The sequence below is a fragment of the Lacerta agilis genome, chromosome 10 (genome assembly GCF_009819535.1).
Source record: "Lacerta agilis isolate rLacAgi1 chromosome 10, rLacAgi1.pri, whole genome shotgun sequence".
Classification (NCBI taxonomy): Eukaryota; Metazoa; Chordata; class Lepidosauria; order Squamata; family Lacertidae; genus Lacerta; species Lacerta agilis.
Genome location: NC_046321.1, coordinates 40,581,764 through 40,601,727, shown reverse-complemented (window position 1 = coordinate 40,601,727; position 19,964 = coordinate 40,581,764). Strand labels below are relative to the sequence as shown.

Genomic DNA, 19,964 nt, shown 5'->3' with positions numbered 1-19,964 from the left:
AGCACTGCTGTAATAAAATCAGAATACGGAGATATAACCCCACAAGAGAATCTTAGTACTGTAAATTTAAATAGTCAATTAAATAAAAAACAGCTAATCAAATATAGCTGAAGATATTTAAGACAGCAAGTCAATACAGAACAACCCAATTCTGTGCTTTATCTATTTGCAGGATCTTTTATTTGTTTACTATCACTTGGATGGCTACTAGCTTCCACTTTGCTATTAAAACAGGGAGATTATCGCCAACAGAACAAGGTTACTAGTCACTACAGAACAGACTAAATTATACTCTAATCAACAGAGCCATATATACGTGTTCCATTTTGAGAATGATTTAAATTTAGTTTTCCAACTTTCAAAAAACCTAAGGCCCCTACTATTTTCACATTCTTCTTTGTATATTTTCTTAATTCACAGCAGACTTAAGCTTGTGCGTATGTACACACACATGTGCTTGCACACAAATGTGCAGTTTCTGTAGTTCAGCTACTTTGTGTCTGACCATTCATTAAAAGCTCAGCACTTGACAGTGTTTGTCTAGTGGAAGAACCTAATCATGTCATGATATGGGAACATGAGAATATAGCTCTTCACGTGTTGTAGCAGAAATCATTTACTTACTTGAGGATCCCTGGCAGTCTTTGATCTCATCATGATGCTTGAGGTGATGTGCAATTGAGTACGCAGAACAGCAGACAAAAGCAGCAAGGCCAAAAATGGAGAGGGGGAATACAGCAGAGGCAGCCACAATTAAAGGCAAGAGAGAAAAAGGGAAACAGCATGTTAGTTTGAAACTAAAAATAAAAAATGCACATCAGTCCTGATTAATTTTCTTAAGAACAACACAGCACCAAAAAAAAGAGAAAACAAAGCAAGTGTGCTTAGCAACAGGCCATTATTAGCTTTGCTACAGTTAATGAATGACTAATTTCTCCAGAAGTACAAATACTTTTCAAAATTATTTTCCATTTATCCAATCACATAACACACCAACTTCCACTGTAAAAGGGATGCCTTTTACAATAAAGGAAGTTTAACTTTCATTCAATCTATTAATAGTAGAAAGTAGCAGCAGAACTGAAAATCAAGTCTTTACCTTCAGTCGACAACAGCTAACTAAATTCTACTGTATAATACCACATCAAATATAGTGAGTTAGAATGGAATCTTACTCTAATGAGGGAAACGAGATGTATACAATATTGTCAAGTATATTATTAAAAATATGGATTTCAACTAGGCATAATAATTTCTTCCAATAGCAAACTGAGGTAGTTGAATAAATATCAATTTGGAAGCAAAACAGGGTAACCCAAAAATGGGGGGGGGGTGAGGTGGGGGGTAGTCCATAGGCAGCCTTGGGGGAGTGGGTGAGAAGAACGTTTGAGGAATAATATGCAAGGTTAAAAAATACTCCCTTCCTTCAACTACTGTGAAATAAGTCAAGGCCAACCCTAACATTAGGCAAAGTGAGGAAACTGCTCCAAGCAGCAGCAGCAGCAGCACCAAATGTTCTTTCTGAGCAACTCCAATTTCCATTTGTTGCTACACAACCTCTCCTGGGTACCCCTAAACTGGCATGTGGTTTTAGCATGATATAAAATGCAACCTGAATATCATGAGAAGATTCCCATTTCCATTCAGCTAGAGCTCTGAATAAAACTCCTCTCATAGACGGGATATTCTACAACCCTTTGTTGCAGGTCCCACTTGAATTATATAAAATTACATACTGATATAATTATACAATATTATTTGTTATTATTAAGAATTGTTTTTAAATTGCACCATGCATTTAAATTACAGTCATACCTCGTGTTGCGTTCTGCTCTTGTTACGGACTTTCAGCTTACGAACGCGGCAAACCCGGAAGTGTTTACTTCCGGGTTCGCTGCCTGTGCATGAGCAGAAACGGTCTGCGATCTGCACACTTTGCGCACAAGCACTCAATTGCGCCACACACATGCACAGAAGAGGTGCTCTAGTTGCGGACTTTTGGGGGTGCGAACGGCACCCCAAAATGGATTAAGTCCGCAACTAGAGGTACCAATGTATTTAAAACCTGACAGGCACAAACCACTACTAATAGTACATCAAAACTGTTAGCAAGAGTTGCTCTAAAAGGCTGTCAGTCTAAGCAGAGGTCTCTCCTCCCCTTGTTCAAACATGTCTCCCCCAGCTGCTTTTCTACTGGAGAGGGGGAGGGTAGAGATGAGTACAGGGGTAGGGGGAGTTCTTCCTTAGGGAAGAAAATTAGCTGTGGGGGATTTTGAACAATAAATTCTGGAGAGAGGGTAGTGTAGTCTTTCTCCCATGGTTACTTTTAATATAAAAAGAAACACAGACCATCACACACATCTCTTTTGGCCCTTATAGATATGGGAAAGTCAGATACACATGTGTCTAACAATTCTTTGTCATTCAGTACTTTAGTGGAAAAAGAAAAAAAATCATGATAAAATCAGAAATGTATGATTTTTAAAATAGTGTCCTTTTGGAGGTGTTCTTTTGTTAAAAGTGAAAGATCTGCTATATAGTCTAAACTTCATTCGTACCTACCTTAAAAAGCAAATGCCTAAATAGTTGCATGGCTGAATATTTACATGTTCTTTGAAGCAACCAATGAACATCACTATGACATTAATGCTAATTACTATAATAATAATATTCAGTATGCATCTGAAATTCATTATGCTTAAACTATGGTGTTAACTAAAAACCTTACCTCAAATCTATTAAAATACTTCCTTCTCTGTTTAAAGATTCCTGTCTGTTATCTCTACTAAAGGAAAAGAAAACGTACCATATTAAATCAAGTTTTTTTTGGGGGGGGGTTACCATAGCTCAGTGCTTTGTAGACTATGTGCTTTGTTCTCAGGATCAATCCCTAAAACCTCCAGATAGGGATGAGAAACATCTCTGTCTGGAATCCTAGAAAGCTATTGTCAGTCAGTGCAGACAATAGTAAGCTAGATCAGGGGTAACCTACTAGTTGTTGGTGAGGGCTTAGGGGAGTGGGGAGTTGTAGTCCAACATCTAAAGGACACCACACTGGTTACCCCTGAACTAGGTGGTTCTTAGTTAGGCTTTATAAGGCAGCTCCCCATGTTTGAAAAATTGATCATGACCCACTTTGAAGTGGGTTAAACTAGCAACACTTTTGCTAAGAAAAGTAGGAAGATCTGCACACAGTCAAAAATAAAAATAATGATCAGGACTATGTCCCGTATTGCAGATAAAAGGTTATAAGCAAGTTCAGTATATGAAAAGTTTGAAAAACAACTCGCTACAAGAGAACTTTTGCCTTGCATTGGCGATAACATAATTAAATAATGTTCAAGATTATGGAATATGTTTGCCCTGATAATGTTATGGAGGCACTTTGGGACTGTTGGAAGTTAGCATAACACATCTGAGAGCAATGCTACACATTTTAACAGACTTTTATTTTACAGTTATAGATTTAAATAATAATAATGGCAAGTCAAACTGTTATGAAACAATAGATGAAGTGTTGCAAATCAACTGGAATAATCACTTGCTAAACGAATGTCTTCCAAGCTCATTGTGAAAACTACATGTCATCTCTCATGCAATGCTTTGAAGGAAAGAGGAGGAGAAAGACAGAAATAGCATCTTAAGCATAAATGACTCAGATGAGTCTTACAATGGAGCAACTATATTATCAGTACTTACATGATAAAATAGAACAGAGGATAGTCTAGCCACTAAGACCTCCACAAGCCTGCACAACTGAACAAATGCCAACAAGAGAAGCACTGAAATGGGAAAGCTGAGTGAAGCAGATAAAAGCTGATCGTCCAAGATTATTGTAATGGCCAGTATGTAAATATTTCAGCACTGCATAGCTAATTACTTTCAAGGAGCTCCTAAGCAACAGGCTAACACACAAGTCTACTGAGGTCTGCTACTGCTATATTGTACTCGTGGAAAAAAAAAATCCCTATATATGTTGTACTGCCTCAAACTAATTAAAAGAGCTGAACTACAATTTGACATATAAAAATTGCAGTTCATATTATGTAGGAAATAAGCAAGAATTTAGTTTTTCAAACTCTTACAATGTAGCAGTTTACTTGTTGAATATAATAATTTATATAGAAGAAAAGGACTTTTTCAGAAACTGGGATTCAACATTTTCTATCATGTTGCTTACCTAATTAGAGATTTAGTTATTTCTTTCACTTGTTCATTTAAACATTTTTCTAAATCTCAAGCTGATTCTGGTGAGCCTAGAATACAGTCACATCCATTAGAGGCAGAAAAAATGAATAATTTCACTAGTCAATGGCATTTATTTGCCTTTGATTATTTTTTTTGTCCTGGCCACAATATCATTAAATTGAAGCTTTAAATTAAGAAGTATATTCCAATTTGGTTGTGTTACCTCACACTCTTACCTTCCACATAGTTCAGGAAAAGCAGCAGAATGGCATTTTGTTTAACACTGAGATCTTCTATGGTTCTTCTATGTTTTTTTCTGTTCTAACAATATTCCAAATCTTTGCAAACTACCACATAATGGAAGGCGGTTGCTTTCACAATTCTTTATCTACCACTACCATTTCCTGTTGCAGTTGTTATATATTCTGCTTCTTGTGTAACCCTGTTATTTCTTATTTCCTACCAGGTTCAACATGAGTTTTCTACTGGACCAGTTTAAACCAGCCATCACCAACCTGGTGCCCTCCAGAAGTTTGGGACTACAGCTCCTGCCAGCCCAGCCATGCTGATGAGAGTTTTAGTCCAAGAGATCTGGAGGGCACTAGGTTGGTGATGGCTGGTTTAAATTCAATCAGAAGTGTGAAAAGGGGAAAAGCAAGCAAACTGCAAGTTTATAAAAAGTATATTTGATAGACAATTTGTTGGGAAGTTTTTAAATTGTAGACATGCAAGTTGTGGAACACTGCAAGGTTCTACTCTACACTTTCTACTAAAATTCATCTGCTTTTGTGGTTTAAATTAGGTGCTACCAAAAGAACAAAACCATCAAAGCATTTCCCTCTTTTTTTTCTTTTTTGAGGGTAGGGAATTCTTCTGATGACATGTGCTCAAACCTTTCCTCAAGTAACTCTCTTTTACGCACCTTCCCAGTGGGGAAAATTGTTGATGTTTATTGTAAAAGGGAAGGGGCACTCCTATTCCCACTTACCTGAGATTAAGTCCCCCTGAACTCAATGGAATTACTTCTGAGTAGACATGTTTAGGATTGCAATATTAGTTGGTTGTGAAGCTACATGGCTGCCTGAGGAAATGCCCTTTGTTTAGGATTTAACCATTGCCAGTCACTATGTACAAAATTACTTACCAAAGTTCTATCCGGCTCCCCTTCAAAGCTAGTTGTCTCCATAATGAAGCAGAACTTGTCTTTCACTTAAAGTACTTCCATTCTGTATCTATCAAGAAAAAACACACCTAAAATTAACTGTGAATATAGGTAACATATTGCAACTGAATGAATTACCTTTGATGAGTAACCCAGCAGGACACATTGTTCACCACCAATACAATTTATTTCTAAAAATAAATAAGAAAGCAGTATTTGTAGGTGATATACTGCTGACTTAGTTAGAAAATAAAGAAAAGGTGAGCAAATTTTGTGCTCCAAAGTATTTACACGATAGCTAAATGGATACAGATCGTTATTCAGTAATAGGCCTTGTGAAGATGACTTGACTCTCAATTTAAATCAGTAAGTTGATGAAAATAAGCTGATGATACAATGAATAGGCTAGAATCGATTTCAGAATTCTTTGTAGTTCAGTGGTTGTCAAAGAGTGTGGCAAGCCACACTGGTGTGGCAGGAGAGGATGGCAAGTGTGGCGGGAAAATTCAAGGGCAATCAAAGAAATATTTAAACATTTCAGTGTAATATAGCATATAGTATCAAAATAGTTGTTTTTTTAATTTGCAGAATATGGATAGGTATCTTTTCAAAACGAGAGCAAGAACATCAAGTGTAGGGCTGCCATACATTTGGGATTCGTCATCCGAAAATAGTATCCGGGTGGATTTTTCAGAAAGTGATTAAAATGTCCAGGAAAATCTGGGCATATGGCAGCCCTTTTTGTGTGAATTTCCTAAAAAATAACTCAAAAAAACCTCAGCAACTTTTGCTTCTGGATTTTAACTTTCGAAATATGGCAACCCTAATCAAGTGATACTACAAGCTCACATCTCTCATTGAGTTTGTATAAATACTTAAGGTACATATGTAAGAGGCTTGTTTATAATTATATTTTGGGAATGATTCGTGCTTTATACTTTCTGGGTGTCCCAGGATCATATTACAAAGTAATTGTGTCCCGTGTTATAAATCAAGCACTGTTAGGAGCTGTTTCTTTTTGCTTTCCAATGTATTTCTTATCCATAAAAAAGTTGGTGTTGCACGAGCAAATTTTTTTCCTGAAAGTGTGGCCCAGAGAAAAATGTTTGAAAACCACTATTGTAGCTGATGTTATTAGCTTTTGGGAAATCATGAAAGGACCTCCCCTCAAGACGTTATAGGAGCAAAAACTGGGGGAAACATAGAAAGCTGTTTTAAGCATAATTGGTGCACTGGGAAGTTGGGGGTTACAACTGAGGAAGGAAAGCTCAACCCTTCTTCATCTGATGCAATCTCCATGGAAATAACACAGCCCTCCAGCAATTTTGTTTTTAAAAAAGCTAAAGCTCCATGTGGTGTGTTAAGTGAAAGAGAGGAGGGGTGAGTGGGTGCTATGTGTGGGGTTGCATGAATGCGTGTGTGTGTACAAGAGACGGAATGGCACCATCTACTTTCTGCAATGGCTTCATCTAAAACAGGCATGTGGCCCCCCCATAAGGTTAGCTATAAGGGGATGTGGCCCTCAGGCTGAAAAAGGTTTCCCATACCTACTGTAACCAATTTGCATATAAATCACTTCTGTTTAAGAAGTTTCCAAGTACCATTTCATCATCATTATCAATGCCAATTAAATTCCCACAATCCTGTATATGCCATCCTCAATAACTGGTCTACAGTATCTGCAGCCATGATGTGAACTGCTTGCCATTGTATAAGAACTACTGACAGAGACTAGTATGGACACAGTTTAGAAATCCACCCCTCCCCTATAAAAGAAGCCAAATAATTTTGTTATTGATGTTAGCAACAACAGAAACACCATAACAGAAATAAGATTCTTTAAATCCTTAAGATCAAAGCAGCAAGATGGTAAAAGAAATGCATCCTAGCAGGAAATGTTTCTTTCACTCTCTCTGATAGCACACAAAATTCTAGAAAGATATTGATAAGATGTATGGATTATGAGAAAATCAGCAGATTGAACTGAACCTCACAACTGGACCTTAAAATTATTTATTGGAAATTTATAATGACAGAATTCTACATGTATAGTTAACAACTACAAACAAAATATACAGATTTTGTATGTAAGACAAAATGAAAAAAGTATGGAACAGGTTACCTAGAGAGTTGTAAATAATGGAATAGTGTATGACAAATGATTTAATGAATAAGGAATGTAAAACTGTGCAAGTGCCACATAGCATTGGAGATTGAGGTCCAGTTGCGGTATAAAGATCCCACTCCAATGAACCACTGTTTATCAATTCAGGAACAAGCCTTGTACCTTTCTAGTTATTCCTTCCCCTTCCCACCTTCCATCATACACTCAACATTGATTAAGGCACCTGGTTTGTGAAGCCACGGTTTCTTGTGTTGTCTGAATCATGAACAGTAGTTTTAAGGCTTCCTCCAAACCAAGACCTGAAATTAGAATCAAATCCTGGTTTGAAATGAGCCCTAAACCAGTTTTTTTTGTTTTGTTTTGTTTTTTGTTCAAATTTCCTAGAAAACTGTGGATTAAAGAAACCAGGAAAATTCCATCAAAGGTGGACACACACAAAGGGAGAGGGAAGAGTTAGAAAAAGCATGTGAACACTATCATTATCAGATGCAGACGCTAATGTCTGCACTGGGCCTAAAGAAAACTTCAGCTGAATTTAACTTTTAGAGGTAAGGGCTCATACGTATTGCACAGAACAGGTATAGCTCTGATTGTTTTGTTCCGAACAGTAGTGGAGGCCATGATAATGTTACCAACTCCCCCACCCCACCCAGCAATGTGTTATGCTACAAGTTCATGCATCCGTGCATTTTGCTGTAACTCCACCACAGTTCAACCACAGGATCTACCCCCATAGGTTATCTATGTAAAGAAGGAGGGGGGGGGGGTGAATTTGATATTGCCTTCTGGAACATACCAAACCTATATGGCCACCAAAATGAAATTTGAATTAAATTATACATACTAAAATAGAATGGCCAAATTTCCTGTTATTTCAAAGTTTTAAAGTTTAGTCATTTGCTTAGGACACAGGACTTATACATTTGGGGAAGGGTAGGGATTCATTGGTTTATTCCAGCCTCACATTTAAACCACAAAATCTATACCAAAATATGTATTTTTAAATGTATTTAATCTCAAGGTATGCATTCTAAACGTATTTTATCCTAAAATATGCATTTATAAAATATGTTTACACTTTTTAAAGCTGAGAACTGTATCACAAAATTTAAAGAAGTGCAAAAACTGAAGATACTTATATTCCAATCAGTGTATTATTCCAGGGGTTGTGATTTAAGTCAGTTTGCTTAAAATGTGGGTCAAACGAAGTCTCCACCATCCCCAGCAAAGGACTTCAAAATAGTCACTGCTTGGTCATGTAACATATATTTCTTCTCCAATCAGTTACAGAGAGAAGATTCTGCAGGCAAAAATTTTGGCTGTATATTCTAAAAATAAAGACAATTCTAAACAATGATACATGCTCTCTTAGCCAAAGTTATTTATGCTTAACTTTACTTAGATAGAAATGTAAAATTCAAATTTATAAATGGGAAAAAAATACTACAGTCACTCATCCAACAGATGGGCATTTACAAGTATTTTCCTCATTCAGCAATTAAGGCTTAAGTGAGAAGAAAATGAAGTAACACCTCCAACGCTTTCAACATGCAACTGCCACCTATTTCTATATACTGTTTATAATTAACCTGCATAATCATTCAGTCCCAAAACATGAAAATGCAAATTGTCATATTGCATTCTGCAGAAGCAGAGGAACAAATATTTGAATTCTTTCCCTATTTGTCCCATACCTAACCATTAGGCAAATTCCTAACACTGTAGTAAAAACACCCTTTGTCAGCCAGAGGTTGCAATATGTAGCAATATGTATTTACTGTGAATCCCATGGCTTACCACATTTATGAAACTTGCACTGTCATCTTATCCATTTAGTACTACGGAAGTCTGCATAATTACAATGTTTTTTATTCACTCAGATGTGACATAAGCTCATTTACTCAAGAGTAGTTTCAAGCAAAAGTTGCTTCTCTATTCACAATCTTCCATTTTTAAAATGTTTTTACTGAGCTTTTAAATAGCACATAGGAAAAACAGAAATCTAAAAATGATATCCAACAGTCTCACACGCAGTAAAGTTATCATAATACAACCTTCCCTGTTACCTGGCAATAATGTTACTTCCCTTTCCTTAAGAATACTTCCAAATACTTCTGCTTATCTGCAAGGCAGCACTGAGGGCAGCACAAGGACTGGGGGGGGGGCATCAAATTTAGGCCTCACCCCTCCTTCACCCCCACAAAAAGTCTGTGTGTGGCCCACGAATTCTGTGTCAAAGTACTCTTGCAGTCCACTTGGTATGAAAAGTTGGGCCAACCTGATATAGATAATTCAGAAATAAGCAGCCCTAGTGGTCAAATAATTTCAGTAAAGAAGACATGGCTGCTTGTTTTTCTCACTGCTATATTTAAAGTCAGTCCCTTATGGGCTTCAAAATGACCCAAGGAACTACAATGAGCAAGCTTGATTTGAGTGCTGCAAACAAGTTAAATACATGATTAAACATGGTGACTTTGGAGTCGTACCCCACAAATTCATTCAAACTGTTATAATGGAAGCAGTAACAATGTGGAATAAATGTGGAAACGTCAGAAAGTAATTATTTCTGACAAAACTGCTCCTACATTGTGGCTATACTATGATTTTCAACACAAATAACTGCTGAAATATTAGATGTTAAAGCTTTCACACTATCACTGATCAAAGTCAGCAATGTTTCAATTTATTATTGTAATTAATGAAAAAAAATTACTGATTAAAAAATCTATCAAGAAGAAGGTAAGACTATAAACAAGAACTAGCTTTAAGGAAGATAATATTACCAATAAATGATATAACCCCTTTGGATAAACTAAATAAACTACTGGAAAGGCTAATAATTAAGGTAGCCCAGTTACAGCCTTGGGCTTCTTTGGATTTACTGAAAATCAAGTTTTCCAGTTTATCAAAACAAATAGAAAGGTAAGAACGAGAGGCTGTCATGTGTTAATTGGGCAATGAATCAGAGTACCAAATCACAGACATATTTTGTGACAATAATGTTAAGCAGTCATTCCAAAAAGGCATCCCATATGCTATGTGCAAAGAAGTACTTTGTATATATGTCACCTATTCACGATACCCCATTTCTAAGAGCTCCACTACCCTGTCACGAAGGTAGAGAGCAGAATTCCTATGCCCATAAAGATGATCACTTAGCAACCAAGTACGGTAGCAAAGGGAATTTCCAGGAGGACATATTTTACATCTCCTTTGCCAACAGTAGACTGACTCTTCATAACAACTCTGGCATGCGGCAGCTCCCACAATAAGCTGAAAGACCAGGAGGCTTGTAGCAATATGCAGCTTCTATTTTCAGGCCAAATTATTTAGCAGATAAATGTATGAACAGAAAAGAGACAATGCCAAAGTTAATGTCTCAGGATTGCTCAGCTGCATAGCACACTGCTTTTGACTCCCATAGCTCATAAATATAAGCTTTGAGGGTTTTTTTTTAATACAATCAAGCAGTATATAATTTTTGTGAACCAGGTAAATAGGTTTTACCCCATTAAGGAGCCATTTTGCTTGGGTTAAACAAAAATGAGTTCCTCTCATATTTCAGAGTTCAGAACAAATCACACTGCTTTTTACTCTTCACCATACAGAAATACTATGGAGGAGTAAGGGACATGGGTGGTGCTGTGGTTTAAATCACTGAGCCTCTTGGGCTTGCTGATCGGAAAGTTGGCAGTTCGAATCCATGCAAGAGGGTGAGCTCCTGTTGCTATGTCCCAGCTTCTGCCAACCTAGCAGTGCAAGTAGATAAATAGGTACCGCTGCGGCGGGAAGGCCACTCCCTGCAAGGCCCTTTCCACCTGGCCTAGGGGGTGGGGCCACACCAACCAGCCCCAAAAAAGAGGCTCCTCATGAGGCCAGAGGAACACCACCCAGCTATTGTTTTATTGTATTAGTATGCTGTAAACAGCTTTGAGATTTTTATTAAAAATATAAAGTGGTATAGAAATTTTAAAAATAAAATAAAATAAGATAAAAGGCATTTCTGCATGCTCTAGCTTCCGTCGCTGTGTCCGTTGCACCAGAAGCAGTTTAGTCATGCTGGCCACATGACCCGGAAAGCTGTCTGTGATTAGTGCCACACTCCATAGTCGCCTTTGGGTGGACTTAACCATCCAGGGATCATTTACCTTTACCTTACTATGGAGCACAGTCCAAGCTGTGGACATGATGAGCAGGCTACAAGAGATATAATAGCAACAAGACAGCAGAAGAACAGCCTAAGTGAGTCTCCATTGTTTTTTATTGTATTGTATGCTGAAAATTTCACTAACAATAAAAAAGAACATGGAAGTCTCTTGCAGTGAACTGGAGACTTTCTGCAAAGGAGAAACAACCATACCTCTAGGCAGTTTCTTGAGCAACCTGCGAACATTTTAAACAAATTCAAATAATCTGTGTAACCTTTGATCCTGCTTGGTCCTGAAAATACATAGCTGTGGGCAAACTAGTGAGCAACTCACAAATTCTTTCCTAGCAGAAACTGAATACCACTGACAAAATATTGCACTAGGTTAGTGAGGTCTTGACACAGCCTTTCTCTTAGCCATTGCAGAGATTTTAATAACAGATAAATAAAACCATCAGCAGATAGCAGAATTGTAAGAATTAAAGATTTTTAAAGATCAAGATAAATAAAAGATCTTTAGTGCCAAAAGGTCATTAAATTTGACATCAGATTAGCATCTCCGGGGAGAGAATGCCCCACACAGCACCTCTGCTGCAAAAGCCTTCAGATGAAGCGGCAGCTGGGGAAAAGGAGGGAGGAATTCATATGTAGAATTAGGAGATCACTATTACTACAAATGCTACAAATTATAGATTCATTCTACTCTGCCTCAAATAATACACACCAAAATCTTTTAAATGGCCAGTAACCACTTTCTTTCACTTCTGTAACAAGTGGGCAAAGATAGTAAAATAAAAGCAGTGTCAAGATGAAAATGAGAGAATGGAAATGAAACAAGAGCAGCTAACATATGCAGAACAAGACACCATAAGCAGAAACAGGATAGTAAGAAGCAAAAGGTAGTCACCACTGCTTTCAACTTTACAAATCCTTAGTCAACAACTAGCTTTATACAATTTTAAACAGAGGAACAGAACCACATAACAATGACTTTACTAGAAAGAGAACCTCCAAGACATACTTTTAAGATTGTCTAAAATCTACTGGCATTTGCTTTGGAGCACTTTTCCTGGAGTGCAGCTATATATCCTGGTCCCCATCATTGGACTTGGAACTCACACTGTCACCACAAGCGGGTTGTTTAAAGGTTTTATTTAGCAATTCAGTACGGTGCACAAACTTGAGCCTACAGGTTACAATGTCATAAAGCACAGAAGACCTCTAAGGTGCATGACTAGGTATTGCTAAGACGTTTATCCAACAAGTGACACATATCCTAGACTCTGCTTATGAATGCATGGGCTTGACTATTTGTGCAGCAAGCAGCCCAAGTCTAAAGACTGGCCAAGCAAATGGGTACACCTCTGAGCAGACTGGGCATGCAGCACTGTCTTGAGCAGGTGCTCTTGAAGATGAAGGCATCAAAGCTGGCTCACTATCCATTTTCTACCCAGGTGCCTCTCTCAAAGCAGACAGCCACTCCCTAACAGGAAAAGGCTCTCAAGCCAGCTCACTTGCAAATACTGAAGCCTTCAGGAGGCCCACAGGCAATTCACTTGAGCCCTCCTGTGGATCTGAACCTCTTCATCCCCCAACTTCCCCTGGACCACCCATTTCTTGGGTTCCTGAATCATCAAACCCCAATCCACTAGAGGCCTTGTCCAGATTGGATTCCTCCAGGTGCCTGACCTCCTCTCCTTCCTCCTTTGAATGATACCACCCTCTCCAGGAATTCTCCAGGTGACTCACAACACCATGTGGACTTGGGCCTTCTTTGTGGTAGCTTACTCAATCATGATATCCACTTGCCTTACTTCTCTTACCTCTCACAAAGTTGATAAAGCAAAATAAAAAAATCAAGAAGGCTGTCAGCTGCTAATTTTTAATGAGTTTTATAGACAGCTAGTTCATTTTTACTTATAACTGATTTAGTTTAGAATTACTGTATTTTTATTTATTTGTATAAGCATTTCACTATTTTTGTAAGCCACTGCAATAATATTCCATGTTAGTTAACATTATAAATAAATAAATAGGATGAGTCTGTTAGCATAACATAAAATTATCTGTGTATATTACAGCACATTAAGCTCAGTTTGCAAACTGTGTCACATGCCTTTTTCAGCTTTCCACACTTAAAACTAATGTTTTTAAACTGGCAACAAACCTTCTCACTGCTAATTGAATCTGCAGTTTGAACAACAGTGCTGCAGGATCTTTGATAAGATATCGTAGCAAGTGTAAATTTTTCTAAATAATCTATGCAAGTCAGCCAAGGCAACCATTTCCCAAATCATTTCTAAAGGCGGCAAAAGTAGAATAAGATCTTGAAGACCTGATAAATAAAGTAAGTTTACAGACAGTCCTCAAATCACTAGTACAGATAGAATCCCCAAAGGAAAAAACCATTTGAGAATTGTAAGAATTGGGAGGAAAGTAGAGGAATACAAAATAATATTAAGACAAGGAGTGCATGGTTCCAAAGGCACTCATACACTCTAGTTTGCAGAATATTTGCCTAGTAACTCTGCATATGAAAAGAGTAAACAATAGAACAGTGGTGGTATATGTGGCACACTAATTTATCTCTGACCACTAGAGAAAACTATTATACAAAAATATTATCTGAAAACCATCATATTTAGGGAATCAGGAGCAAATCTGGGTAACTACATATTTTTTAATGAAATGTTACATTTTATATCAGATAGGAATCTGATCTGTGTAATTCAGTGAAAGGGTGTTTTTTTAGTGCACACAGTATTTAAATTGCACACTCTAGACGACTGAGCTGTAGTCTAAAATTAAACTAGCACATTGTTCTGTTGGCTGCTACAGATATTTGCACAGCAGTGAAACCAACCAATATTTGTTTTTGGTTTAGAGTTCTGTTCTTCAGAGAGCGAAGATCCAGTTGCATCCTTTTGGGGATTCACAAAAATGCCAGCACGGTAAATAAAGAAAACAAATCACTTGAATGTGTGCAACATATGTGAAATGACTAGTTTTCATGAGATTTTTTAGGACTGAGAGACCTTGAAAAAAATGTAACAAAGTAAAATTACTCCACAGGAAACGAAAATGTTTGCAAAATTTCTAATGGAATTATAGTACTCCAAGAAATCATTTTACAGTAAAAAAAGATTTTTAAAAACCCTGCATCTGTCAAGGCTCCCAGATATATTAAAGGCAATGTGTAATAGAAAAGCAAATGTCAGCCGACAGACTTCCCAATCATAAGCTGATTCTGACATACTTGAAAAAGTAGAACTTGGAAAAAGGATACTGGAGGTAGAGTCACAGATTAAATCATACTGAAACTGAATTTGTACAAGAAAATCCTGTCTGTTCTCAAATAGGAAAGAAAAACGTTTTTGCTATACAGGAGTAAAATTACTGAGATTTCTGAGAAAGAAACCCCAGTGGGGAAAGATATACCTCAGAAAGACATCCAACAATGAACGAAAAAATCTTTACTGGGGTATCCAACAAAGAAACATATACAATAACTGTTACTAAAGAAATGAGGCAGCAGGAAGAATAGAAGGAATGCAGTAAATGTGGGGCAAAGGAGATAAATGCACATATTATTGAAGGACGCATAGCTCTTTCCGACAGTCAGCCCTCAAAGCACCTAGGCAATCACAGAAACATACACTTGCATGAACACACTCAAAATCCTGTCTCTTGTACAATTATTTTGAAGACAACCACTATTATAACTGTCTATGCTGAAGTATTCTACCACAGCTGTATGGTCTCTGTAGTTACCAAAAACAAAACAGACAAAGCAGTCTCTTTATTAAATTCAATAAACTTGTGTTGGCATGGAAATGTGCAAGTTTTTTAGTTACACAGAACCATGAAGCAGAAGTGATCTAGATCAAAAGTTCACAAAAATCAGGATTAAGGTTTTAATCACTTTAAACTGCCCTCTTCACAAAACAGTATTAGTTGACCAGACTAAAGAGATTTGTATGTAAATAAGATCCATTTTTTACAGCTCAATTCAAGGTGCTAATATTTACCACTGAAACCCTAAACAGGGCCAATACATTTGAAATATTCCCTTCTTCCATATGAACCTGCCTGTCAGATAAGATAATCCAAGACACTGCTGTATACCCTATCACCAACAAAGGGTTAGTTAGCAGAAATATGGGACAGGGCCTTTTCTGTGGCAGCACACTGCTATGGAATTCTCTTACTAGGAAGGTTAGACGGTCTCCATCACTGGCCCCCATGACATGAGGGTGGGCTATGTACTGTATTTTTTATTCTACATTCGTTTTGTTTTTTAATTTGAGACTGAAAGTTTAACTTTGCTCTTTTTGGTTTTTGATATTCTAACTCTGATACTGTTTAAATTGGTTTTTATTTCATTTTAACTTTTGTAACCTGTCTTGGGGCCATTATTAGGGCAGAAAGGCGATATATCCACAAATAAATAAATGTCTGTTGTTATATGCATCCCAGTTGTAACAGAAGAAGTCACTGGATCATGTACACAATACAGTAATCAATGCTGTTTAATTTATAAAAGGTGAGCCAGTGGTAATGAACCACCAGAAACTGGAGCTAGCCTCATTTCCAGAGTCAAGCACGAGCAGTCAGCGATGTCGAAAATGGGATTTAAAAGATCCCAATACTCCTTACTTGCTATCATCACTGCTGATACTGGTAATTCTCTTTTCCCCACCCCTATTAAACTTCCTGTTGCCTTTTTCCTTTCATACCCCACACTGCATTTTTTATGTTATTTTTTAACAGCTTAAGTATCCAGAAGCTAGATTCTGGTGAGGTTCCCAAATAAAAGGCTGTAAAACCCTTGCACTTGCAACCTACCTCAAGTTGGTGACACTGCCAGTAAAACAGCCCTGCCTCTACAGATTCATGCAAACAGAGACCTGTTCATTGCCACGACAACTGGCAAATTAGGTATGCATGCATGCATCATGCTGGATTCACCACAAAAATATATCCTCCTGCACCTGCAGTGAGTACAAAAGGCATGTTTATGTTTGCTAGGATTGACGCAGCATCAGCACAGGGGATGTTATTTTAAACAGTCAAACCAACTACTGTATAGAGTATTCTTAAACCTGACTTAGTACTTAAAAAAATTGCCCAATCTTTCCAAACACAACTGCAGGCCATATACTGAATGTCTAGCTGGTCTTCTGACCTTGCAACAAGTCATCCTTTCCTCAGATGTTTTACAACTCATTTTTCCATTGTTTTCTGTAGCTGCAGAATTTCTGGATGGTGCAAGGGTGCACCAAAGAACTGAGGGATAGCTTCTATTGATTCAGCTCTGTTTCTATAACACCAATCACAAAATCTAAAGTGTGAACAGAATCATGGCCTATTTAGAAACATGTTGTTGGCATCTGTCTGTCTCCAGAGACAATAAAGTGCACCTCCGGGGTTGAAGTCAAACCGCTGCGTTAGCAGCACCTGAGTGACCTCCCTGGGACGCAAGCCTGAGCAGTGTGTATGGAGGTCCTGGACTGTCCAGAAGAAAAGATCCCTCCTCTTGGACTTGATGTGGTCCAAAGGAAAGGCAAGTAATACTGTACGTTTAGCACCAGCTTGGCTGCAGGAGTTGACAGAAGGAGGTGTACAAGGCACCATCCAATTGTCTTAGGAACTCCACTCCAGATTTTTATAGTATTTACTCCTTAGCCTTTTCATCTCCCAAAGATATCCCGCAAAGCAGCAGAAGTTTAGAATCACAGTTTTCCTTCTCCTAGATGGGTTACCTTCCAAGGTTGACAAGTCCCATCTGCCAATCACTTCCCTCTGCAGCACATGAAGAAACCACTTTCTTGAACACTGGACCCGTTACTGGTCTCATCCTCTCAATCTGCTGGAGCCACAGCTGTCAACTTTTCCCTTTTCTTGCGAGGAATCCTATTCGGAATAAGGGGATTTCCCTTTAAAAAGGGGGAAAGTTGACAGCTATGGCCGGAGCCTGTCTTTGAAAGTAGGGGAAGTCCCTAACTCACTGAGGGTTTGAGACACATCAGTTATACTCACCTGGTTTAGCAGGCCAGTTGAAGCTGTTCCCTGGGTGTGGTCACTGTCACATGCTGACAGCTTCTAGGAGCCACAGGTGAGAACTGAGTGCAGGGTGGAGACAAAGGGCACAATGTGTCCCACTAGAGGTAGCATTCCCCACCACAACACTCCATTATTCCCCACAACACCCATATACCCCTTCAGAAACAAGCACTATATAAATTAGAGAGGTGTGCTGGCAGGTAAATTTGCATAGAACCAACTAGAAATTGCATTCATAATTATTTAGCAGCGCATAATACATACTCAACTGCAGAATAAATAACCCAGCTGCTGTCATACGCTCAGACTCCTAGTAAACAACTGACCAACCCACTTGTACAGGCTTGACTAATTAGAGGAAGAAAAGCAAGTACTGAAAAATCCATGTCAAGTTGTGGGACTGCCAATTGGCAATGACAACAACAAGGTAGGGTGTGATTACTTTGCAACTTATATGGCACCACCCTATTGCCTGGATTTCATGCTTAAGCCTCTTGCAGCACCTTTCAATTCCCCTCCACCTGCAAATTTGCTACATATATATCCCTTAGCAGCTCTGCAGAGGGGCAGGGTAACTGGCACCCTCAGTTATAGGCGGAGGAAGCCAGAGAAAAATTGCCTGATTGCCCCTCTATTTACAGGAAGTTACAGAAAACTGAAAACACGTGTTATAAACCGAATATATAAATATGATGAATTGAAGTAGGGTACGGCATATTAAAATGTGCCTTGTCCGGAACCTTTATCCACCTGACCTATTGTTACAGAGATAAAACCCACGTGGGTGAGACCAGAGAGCAGATATAAGAATTAGGACTCACTCCCAGTAGTTGCCAGTTTCCATCGCTTCCACCCCCGCTCCCTTGGGCCACAACAGCTCTTTAACTTTTTTATGACAGCAGCACCGGCAGGAACGGAGTCCCCTCTCGCCTTCGTGACTGCTGCCCAAACAGCCAGGGCTTTGAGACGTGCCCAAGGTCACGCCGCGCCGTGCCCAACCCGGGACCCCCCTCCCAGAGACGCTCGTCTGAATGCGCAGCCGCCGCCCCCCCGCCTTCCCCACCGCCGCGCATCCTCACTCTGGGCCAGCAAACGCCCAATGGGACAAGGGCGCCCCACGGCTCGCTAAGGCAACGCCCCCCACCCGTCCTTCTTACCTCGGTTCCCAGGGGTCCCCGGGCGAAGGGGCGGAGTGACCCCCTCCGTCCCGCGGACGTGCCACCCCCGGAGAGAGGGGCCGGGCCAGAGCGACCAGAGATGGCTTGAGGAGGAGAAAAGCGGAACGTCGCTGAGGGAAGCGCTGCCTTCTCCCCCCCCCCCCTCACGCCGCCGCTCGCGCTGACTGAAGACGGTCGGCCGCGCGCCCGCCTGCTCGCTCTTCTCCCCCTCCCCTCCTCACTCTTCCTCGCGGACTCGCTGCCGTTGCAGGTTCGGAGTCGCCGCTTGATTCTCTCATCAACGGCCGCCGCGCTACCTCTCTATCGCCTCCTGCGCACAGAGCCTGCTGTGGAAGGGGACCGGCGCGCGGAGGGCGGGAGGGGCGGGGGAGGAGGGAGCCTTTCGCGCGCAACCACGCCCTTCTCGGGGATCACGTGATAGGGGATCCTGGGCACGGCGCTGAAGTAACAGGCGGAGACGCCGCCCTCTGGTTTCTTGTTGTGTTTTTTTTTAATCCTCTGGTTCTGCAGAGCTACATGCAGGGCGAGCAGAAAGGCCTCGCGCTGTGGGCACGCCCTTTTTGTCTCCCGATGTCCCTGCGCAGAGCAGCCTGGCGAGAGAATACGTACTTGGCCCCAGTTCTCACGCACGGATATACACACACAGACACACGCTCTCTTCTTTTCTTTCTCCAGGGGCAAGCAGCTCAGGACTTCGGGGTGGGGATGCCCAGGGCGCCACCATAGACAGAAAAGGCAATTTTTTAAAGCTCTTGCTGCAGTCGTCGCAGCAGGACATTTATCCCAGATCAGCACACCCCCGTCTCCCTCCCATCAGAACCTCTGGAACTGCATTACTAGGTATTACTAGGGAAGATGTGGAATAAACTGGAATAATCGTTTTTTGTTTTTTTCAAACAGTCCACATTAGTTTTCTTCCATTAAACAATGTTTTATGTAAAAACAGAATAAAAAATAAAAAAATCCTTCCAGTAGCACCTTAGAGACCAAGTTTGTTCTTGGTGTGAGCTTTCGTGTGCATGCACACTTCTTCAGATACTTTCGTATGCATGCACACTTCTTCAAATGTTTTATGTAAAATCTGAACTGTTGCTAAAAGCA

At 39.6% G+C, this 19,964-nt stretch overlaps 1 protein-coding gene across 3 annotated transcripts in view; it reads right to left on the bottom strand.

The window, feature by feature from the left end:
* Positions 1-18,999, bottom strand: part of OSBPL8 (oxysterol binding protein like 8) — a 67,757-nt gene extending 48,758 nt beyond the window's left edge. Inside the window, exons 1-3 of one of the 3 annotated variants that reach the window (XM_033162698.1) lie at positions 18,843-18,999; positions 5,333-5,420; positions 625-661 (exon numbers count right to left, since the gene is read on the bottom strand). In XM_033162698.1, coding sequence (XP_033018589.1) covers positions 625-661; positions 5,333-5,374 — 79 coding nt within the window. In that variant the 5' untranslated portion in view covers positions 5,375-5,420; positions 18,843-18,999. Of the gene's footprint in view, positions 1-624; positions 662-2,728; positions 2,786-5,332; positions 5,421-18,842 lie in introns of those variants that run through there. The other 2 variants (XM_033162701.1, XM_033162702.1) reach the window with 2 other exon arrangements.
* Positions 19,000-19,964: the final 965 nt, after the last annotated feature.